Source organism: Gallinula chloropus, assembly GCF_964237585.1.
Source record: "Gallinula chloropus genome assembly, chromosome: 2".
Lineage (NCBI taxonomy): Eukaryota > Metazoa > Chordata > Aves > Gruiformes > Rallidae > Gallinula > Gallinula chloropus.
The window spans coordinates 13,499,392-13,508,220 of record NC_140086.1 but is presented as its reverse complement, the minus strand read 5'-3'; the positions used below and the strand labels follow the sequence as shown (position 1 = coordinate 13,508,220).

The following is an 8,829-nucleotide window of genomic DNA, read 5'->3' as shown; positions in this document are numbered from 1 at the left end:
ATACCCACCCTGAGGAGCAGGGCTGGGATGGAGTGGATGGGGTGTTAATTATATCCTAAGGTTTGGTAAAAGTGATCAGTAGCCTGATCCTCAGTGCTCGCTGTATTTTACACACATGATGTACAGCAATAGGATTGTAACTTGAGAGTCCAGTGGCCTCAATTGAAAGTGCAGGAATTCAGAGTGTTTATCTATGACCTTCATTTAGAAAGTGAACTTGAATCAGTTATCTGCAATTTCTCAAACTCATTAATAAACACAGAACAATATTGCTGTATGATACCCTTCCTGATAGTAAATGAAAATCCTGGTAAAAATCAAGTACTTCCACTATTGGCTTCTAATCACAGCTCAAATCAATTATTCTGCCTCTCTACAAATCCACCCCTTGCTGAGAGTTTCCTTCTAATTGTCCTGGTTTCATTTCCTTTTGCCAATGCTGCAGGGGGTAGGAGTATAATGGAACAGGAATACACTGTACATTACTGTTTTTCTTGGCACCTGAATTTTCAGTTTGTGGATTCTCCTATCTGTCTTACTAAAAAAAAATATTATTCAGGGGCTGGTACCACTAACAAGATAATCTACATCAGAACCATCCAAGAAAAAAATTGTCCTGCCCTGTTGAGAGGTGTGTCTAATTACTGATATCAAAAGCAAACAGACAGTACCAGCCAAAGACCTGTACCATCTGGCTTATGTGGCAACAGGCAAGGCAAAAAGGGTTTCTTATTAATGTCTTTTCAGTTTATTTATAAACCATTGTAGGGTGTGACAGAGAAAGGCTCCTAAGAAACCTGACAAAACGGAGTTGAAAGAATTAAGTATGAGATCAGGTTGGCATGCTGTGACTGCATTCCTGGCCTGAATCCTGATTGATAGTGATATGAGCAGGGAGGCCTGAGAGGTGGGTGTTGGTCTCTTCACCCAAGTGAGAGGTGACAGGACGAGGGGGAATGGCCTCAAACTGCTGCAGGACAGGCTCAAATTAGGCATTAGGAAACTTAAGTTCTTCACCAGAAGGGTTGTCAGGCATTGGAACAGGCTGCCCAGGGAGGTGGTTGAGTCATCTGGATGTATTTAAAAGATGGGTAGATGAGGTGCTCAGGAATATGGTTTTCCACTAGCCCAGGTTGCCCAAAGCCCCATCCAACCTGGCCTTGAACACTGCCAGGGAGGGGCAGCCACAGCTCCTCTGGGCAGCCTGTGCCAGGGCCTCACCGCCCTGTCTAATCCAGATCTCCCTTCAGTTTAAATCCATTACCCCTTGTCCTGTCACTTCACTCCCTGACAAACAGCCCCTCTCCAGCTTCCCTGTAGCCCCTTCAGGTACTGGGCGGCCGCTATAAGGTCTCCCCGGAGCCTTCTCTCCTCCAGGCTGAACAAGCCCAACTCCCCCAGCCCCCTGACCGCCTCTGTGGCCTCCTCACTCGGAGCCGGGCGGCGCTGCAGCCCAGGAACCTGCTTCCGACCCAAACACCGCGGCCCCGCCGCCCGGCGAGGCGCGGGAAGGGAGCGGCAGCCCGGCCACCGACCCCCAGCCGTCCCGCCGCGCGCATGCGCAGCTCCGCCCCGCCCCCGGCCGCACACGGGGTGACCGCCGCGCCTCGCTCCGCCCCGCCAGAAGTGACGCCTACAGGCGCTTCCGGGGACGTAACGCGGAAGCGGTGGCGGGCCGAGGGCAGGGCGGCCCCTGGGCTGGAGCGCCTCCCGGTGGCGGGGCCCCGCGGTGCGGCCGGGTCCCCTCGCCATGAACATCGACGTGGAGTTCCACATCCGCCACAACTACCCCTGGGGCCGGCTGCCGGCCAGCGTCAAGCAGGTACCGGCAGGTGGGCAGGGTCCCGGCTGCCGAGCTCCTGGCCCGGGCGGGCGGGAGGGTGCCGGGTGGACTGCGGGGAGGCGCGGGGGCTCAGCCGTGCCCGCCGCTGAAGGGGGCAGGCGGCCCTTGCCGCGGGGAGCGGGGGGTGCCCGCGCTGGGGCGAGGCGGGTGCGGGGCTTTCTGTGGGGAGGGGGGTTGTCAGGGGGGCGTGGGGCCTGTATGTGAAGAGGGACGGGCGTGGGGGTTGTGCGCAGCCCCTCTGCGGGTCGAGGGGGCGCGTGTGGGGTGTCTCTGGGGGGCAGGGGATGTGAGAGCGGTGTGGGGAGTACGCGTGTGTGTTCGGGGGGCTCTGTGAGGAGAGGGAGGCCTTGGGGTGCTTTGGGGTGTCTGTGGGCAGGGGGAGGTGCGGGGCCCTCTCTCTGCTTGTGCAGGCAGCAGCCCAGCTGGGGTGGGTGTGCTGCCCGCAGCCCTGGAGTGCTGTGAGCTGAACCGGGACGCGTCCTCGGAGCCCTGCGCAGCCAGCCCTGCGTTTCTGTAGCCGGGGAGCTGGCAGCGAGTGGCTCGCGGGAAAGAAAGCCCCATGAAATATTGATTTGCTGGTTTTAATGAACCTCGGATAGCAGAGGCGAGGTGTTGTGTCGAGAGGAGGCTCTCAGTCTCCGAAGTCTTATGCCGCTTGAAAGCAGGCGCTACTGAACAACTCTGGCTTGCACAAAGGAAGGAGAGAGGGGATGAGGAGTGGCTGCAGGCCCCGAGTCATCGAAGTCCCCGAGTTTGAGATTTCAGGAGCTTTAAGAGGGGCACGAATGATAGCTGCTCTTTACTTGCCCAGCTGAGTGCCATGTTGTCTCTGTGGTTCAGGATAGAAAATGTACCTGCATTTAATGCATTATGTACTTTAATGTAACTTCTAGAGTAGTTGTTTTGTTTGGTGTTAAGAGTAGTCCTTAATATTGTTATACTTTGAGCGAATGCTTGGATCCCTCTTTGAATATTCAATCAATTAGGAACCCTGCCTGTGATACCAGGTGTTTCTTTTCTAGTACCTGATTCTGCAGTATGTGTGCAACTTACTTGTTTGGGCCATATATGCTGTAAGGTACCTTTTATTTAAATATTTTTTTTTCTTTTTTAATATATGAATCAATGAGGGGAAAAAAACCCAGCCTGACTGCTTGTTGTGGACACAGAGTAGAAGAGAAATATGAAGAATTTTGCGGGGACGGTTTTTGAAATAAGGCATTTAAAGCATCAACCAAAGTTCTCTTTTTATCTTCTTTCATAAGAGTCAAGTAATGTGCTGTGCTTACATTGTAATCTTGTGACCTAAGATCACTTGATTGCCTTACTTGTGCGAAGCTACAACTTGAGCTGTTTCATTATTTATATTTTGCATTATAAACTTCTTAGGTGCAGCAGTTGAAGCTTCATGTCTATGCTGGGTCTGGGCAGTTTTTCAAGGCTGTAAGATATTGAATGATTGGTAGAAGGCTTGATGCTTCGTGTCTTCTAAAAGATGGTTTAAAACTTTTGATTTGAGGAGTAGATGCTCCCTTTTTATTCCGAATGGTACTAAACTCTAAAGGTTATCACTTAAATCTGCATCCTGCATAGAGATCTATTTACTAAATATGCTTTTGACCTTGTACAGACACTGGAGATAGTATTGCTGTACTGAACTGGGGGACACCCTGAGTAATAACAACTCCCTGTGTGTTTTCTCATAAGACACTTTGCAGTGGTTTAACTAAAAGGGGTTTTGTGCATGTCAGCTAAAAGGCTTTTGTGTTTTCAAGGGTCTTGGGAACTCTCAGAGGGAATATGAAAGGCAGGTCGTACTCTACAGCATCCGCAATCAGTTACGATATCGGAATAACTTAGGTGAGTAAAGAAGTGCAGTAACTTCTAATTGCTACCTGATTATTCTCTGTGGAAGCTTGTCTTTACTATAAACTGCAAGAACTAGCCCTCTTCAAAGGTCCCTCTTTCCATGAACTTAAATACTTTTAACTGATAAAGCATCAAGAAAAGTCTTGATTTCAAATCCACTTGGCGGCTTTTTTAGACAAACACTCTGTATGGTGACTGAGTTGGCAGGTGGCACTGAATTTCTGCTGTCGTTATGCTGCCCTTTTTCCAAGAAATGAAGAGATGTTAAGAGAGGGTTTGACTTGCAAACTGAAGCCTGTCATTGTTTTCTGTTTAATGTCTTTATCAATGGTATGGGTGAGGGAGATGAGTCGAGGGAGTCAAGTGCATTCTCTGTAAACTTGCAGGTGATACCAAGATAGGCAGGAGGGTTGGTCTGCCAGAGGGTATGCAGGCTCTACAGAGGGACATGGGTTGATGGGCCGAGGCCAATTGCATGAGGTTCAGTGAGGCCAAGTGTGGTGTCCTGCACTTGGGTCACAACAACCCCATGCAAAGGTACAGGCTTGGAGAGGAGTGGCTTGAGACCTGTCTGGAGGAGAGAGACCTAGGGGTCTTGATCAACATCCCGCTGAACATGAGCCAGCAGTGTGCCCAGGTGGCCAAGAAGGCCAATGGCATACTGGCCTGCATCAGGAACAGTGTGGCCAGCAGGAGTAGGGAAGTGATCCTTCCTTGTACTCAGTGCTGATGCAGCCACACCTGGAGCGCTGTGTTCAGTTTTGGGCCCATCACTGCATGGGCATTGAGATGCTTGAGCATGCAGTCACCATCCCTGGAGGTGTTTAAAAGAAGAGTAGATGTTGTACTTGGTGACGTGGTCTAGTGTTGGACCTAGTAGGGCTGGATAGACTGGATAGATGGTTGGACTCAATCTTGAAGGTCTTTTCCAACTGAAGCCATGATTCTATATGAGATGCAGACAGTGACCCTGACTTGCATAAGCTATTGGCTATGGCTTTGTTGCAGACTTTCAATTTATTTTGCATTCCTCTTCCCCAAGTAGGTAATAGTTTCACTAATTAAAAGTGAGCCAGCATGAGTTCTGTCTCAATGGGCCTTTTCCTGGTAACCTGGAAAATAAATCTGCTTTATTCTCACGCCATCTTTAACAGCTCTAAGAGTCCCTGTATCATATGTAGAAATCCTTGGATGCTGAATGTCCCCCCCCAACTCCTTTATATTCTTTTTAGTTTTCTGTCAATCCACATTATACTATTTTTAATCCTTTCATTGTGACCTTTTTTTTTTTAATTAACTTGAACGTCACAACTGTGTAACTTTATTTTCTCCCCTTGTAGTTAAGCATGTCAAGAAAGATGAACGTAAATATTATGAGGATCTGTTGAAATACAGTCGAGATCATCTCATGCTGTACCCTTATCATTTGTCTGACATCATGGTAAAAGGCCTGAGGGTAACACCGTTTTCCTATTACACGGGCATAATGGAGGTGAGTACAAAACTGTGGTGGGACTATGTTGGTTTCTGTCCTAGAGATGTCAGTAATGGTCCTGTAATGCAGGTCCTAAAGCAGTGTCATGTAGCTTGTTTGGTTTGGGTAGGATCTGCTGACAAGTAAGGTGACAGTAACAAAAGTTTCCCGAGGCCTGTTTGTGGTTACAGTTTTTTTCCCCTCTGCCTTCCAAGAGCTGGACTTTGTCATGTGTTGCAGGGGTGGGACTCGCTCTAAGGCCAGTCTTTCTCTTGGTGTTTGAGGTTTGTGACTCTTCACACTGTAAAAGAAATACCTCATTTAAATGTTTTTTTAAAAAAGGACACTTAGCCATATTAGAAGCTTTTTCAAAAGACTGAAGCAGATTCTTTTATGAGAACAAAGATGGTTCTGTTTTCTGTCAGAGCGCTGGCAACCTTATTTTATGATCATTGAATATCAGAAGTGCTTTGTTTTGTGTATAATGATTGCAGACATAATGGATTAGTTGTTAGCTTATTCTTTTAGTACTGTTAGTGATTCTGTGTGCTGTTTTTTTGCGAAGACAGATACAGGATTTTGTTATTTCAAACAGCATTTTTCTTTGTAAAGCTTACATGAAACAGAAGTCTCATTCTTTTAACTGTATTTGACTTACTGTGTAATGATTAACCAAGTAATTGGCAAGTTTGATAAGGGAACTGACATTAATAGATGTATATTAATTTCATTTTTTCCGTGAAAGAAACCCCAAATGCAGGCAGAATTTTGGACCTGCTTGTCTGAAATGACTTTCTTGTTTCAACTAAGTTTTCTCCTCTGTTTAAGGATATAATGAACAGCGAAAAAAGCTACGATTCGTTACCTAACTTCACTGCGGCTGACTGTGAGTATGAGCTGGTTGTGTTACTGCTTTCAGTGAGCTGGAAATAAGGAGCGTCTGAAAGTGGATTTGCAGGCATCTGTTTGAACATAACCACGTGGCTGAAGGTGTAGAAGCTTTTAAACAGTGATCTTAAGGAGCGTGCACTCTCCGTGCAGAGTTCTGTCCGTGTGGTCAGCACTGGGATCAGGCTAGTTTGAGTGTAGGCTGGCACCTGCAAAGACTTGTGCAGCCTCTGTCCTCGCTTGTGTTGCATTCCTGCTTGCTTGGACTTCTGGGTGGAAGGCCTCACTGGCTGTGGTGCCTCAGCAAGCTGAGCTGCTGGTCCTTCCCTAGCGTGTCTTTTGAAAGGCAGAAAGCTTTAGTAAGACAGTGAAAGGCTGGTGATGCTTCTGTGAATCAGCGTTTGTGTGGATCGGGGGATAATGTACCAGGAAAGAGAGGGAAGAGAATCTGTTATTTTATGACACTCCTGGATGTGCCAGATGTTTTTATCCTGCTTTCTGTTAGTTTTGTGGCTATGGGATGGGGAGGTTAGGAAAGCAGAAACATTGAACTTGGTGGAGGAGAACAGAGTAAGAGCAGCAGCCTACTGGGAAGTCTTTGAAAGGAAAATGTAAACTGGCATAGGGAGGATGTTACACAGACCTGCCACTGACAAGTTCTTTCTAGCTGAAGGCTTCATTCCTCACCTTTGGTGTGAATTTACAAAGTTCTCTTTAAGGATAGTGTGTAGTCAGGTGAGGACTAAACTGCAGCTTTTGAAAATGTTTTGATGTTTTTAAGAGTATTGTCAGTTAGCTGTACTAATTTGCTTCTACATAGGGTTTGTACAGGGAAAACAGAGAAGGAAAAACCTTTTTCCTCAGTGCCTTGTAGTTTGTTGGAAATCTAGTGTAAGCCAGGAGTGTGAAGAGAGGAAAGGCTTCCCTGTTTGGGTTTTTTTTTCCTTTTGCTCCCCCCACCCCCTTGCCAATTCTGTTACTTAAGCAGCAGCAGGAGGTCAGTGACTGTGATATAACTAAGTTAAATAATTTTATTAATATTTAATCATAAAAACTAGTGTCAAAATAGAAAGTTGGGAGTTAAAACTGAGTCAGAATATGGGTTAAAACTAATAAGTAGTTTTCCCTGTTCACAGTTCCTTAATGGTTGAAGGCTAGAGATTATAGAATTAAATTTTGCTTCAGTTTAACTTAATCATCTTCTTTAGAGGCTTATGTGGCCTTTTCTGCTCTAAATCTTAATTCAGAGTTCTAATCCAGTGTGTGGTGTGGGCTTTGTTAAGGAGAAGAAAAGCTGTTGACCAGAATCTGATACAAATTTAGTAATTTGAAACATAGTTATTATCTGTTGATGTGAGTGTAGGTGCTAAAAGGCTTGGATTATTCCATTACCTTGTGACTTGAATAATATAGGAATTTCTGTACAGAGTAAGTGAATGGGGAATGGGTTCTGGTTTTAGACACACATGGTTCTCTGTCAAATTCAGTTACAATGGAATTTAGCTCCTATAACTATACTTTTACTCATTAAGAGTGGCCCTGAGGAGAAAGGCATGGGAGTTTTGATGGATGTAAAAATGAGCTGGTAATGTGTGCTTGCAGCCCAGAAAGTCAGCTGTATCCTGGGCTGCATCAAAACCAGCACGTCCAGCAGTTTGAGGGGGGTGATTCTGCCCCTCTACTCTGCTCTGGTGAGACCCTTCCTGGAGTGCTGCATCCAGCTCTGGGGTTGTCAGTAAAAGAAAGACAGTTGGATCAAGTCCAGAGGAGGCCACAAAGACAGACAGAGGGCTGGAGCACCTCTCCTGTGAGGGTTGAGAGAGTTGGGCTTGTTCAGCCTGGAGAAGAGAAGGCTCCAGAGAGACTTTCTGGCGGCCTCCCAGTAACTGAAGGGGCTACAGGAAAGCTGGAGTGGGACCATTTGTCAGGGAGTGAAGTGACAGGACAAGGGGTAACAGGTTGAAACTGAAAGAGGGTGGATTTAGATTAGGCACTAGGAGGACATTCTTCCCTGTGAGGGAGATAAGGCCCTGGCACAGGCTGCCCAGAGAAGCTGTGGCTGCCCCCTCCCTGGCAGTGTTCAAGGCCAGGTTGGATGGGGCTTTGGGCAACCTGGTCTAGTGGAGGGTGTCCCTGCCCATGGCAGGGGGCTGGGACTAGATGAGCTTTAAGGTCCTTTCTAACCTGAGATGTTCTGTGATTCTATGACTTTGGGAAGAAAGAGTAATTAAAAATATTATTATAAAAGGAAGTCTGCTTCTCTTAAGAATTTTTAACTTATCTTCAGCATAAACCAAATAATACCTTACTTATTTTTCAGGTCTAAGACTTCTTGGTATAGGAAGAAACCAGTATATAGATCTAATGAACCAATGTAGATCTTCAAAAGTAAGTTTGACTTTATTTTCCCCTCCTTTGGCTAACTGAATGGGCCATGGTATATTGGTAACTGTGTTTCCTGAAGTTAACAAAGAACTTTTAAATTTAAAATCAAAGTATACTAAAGAAAAAGGTAGTAATGCTATGAGGTTTTAGGGGGTTGCTTGGGTTTTTTTTTGTGGGTTTTTTTTTTTTTAGTCTTAAAGTTTCAGAGATATATTTACTTTATGGCATCAGATAACTAATGTCTTCTGTCTGGTAAAAACATGAAATGAAAACACTGGTTCTAGAAGTGCTTCTATGGGTGCATTTGAGATCAGAGTTTATTCTGAGACCATCTAGGTGGAAGTGTTTTTGTAGTGTGTATGTGTTTCTG

The 8,829-nt window shown here is 46.1% G+C and overlaps 1 protein-coding gene across 1 annotated transcript in view; it reads left to right on the top strand.

The window, feature by feature from the left end:
- Positions 1–1,750: 1,750 nt before the first annotated feature.
- Positions 1,751–8,829, top strand: part of FAM91A1 (family with sequence similarity 91 member A1) — a gene marked incomplete at both ends in the record, with an annotated part of 23,520 nt that continues 16,441 nt past the window's right edge. Inside the window, 5 exons of the mRNA XM_084280256.1 lie at positions 1,751–1,822; positions 3,619–3,703; positions 5,053–5,204; positions 6,015–6,072; positions 8,395–8,462. Coding sequence (XP_084136382.1) covers positions 1,751–1,822; positions 3,619–3,703; positions 5,053–5,204; positions 6,015–6,072; positions 8,395–8,462 — 435 coding nt within the window. The remainder of the gene's footprint in view (positions 1,823–3,618; positions 3,704–5,052; positions 5,205–6,014; positions 6,073–8,394; positions 8,463–8,829) is intronic.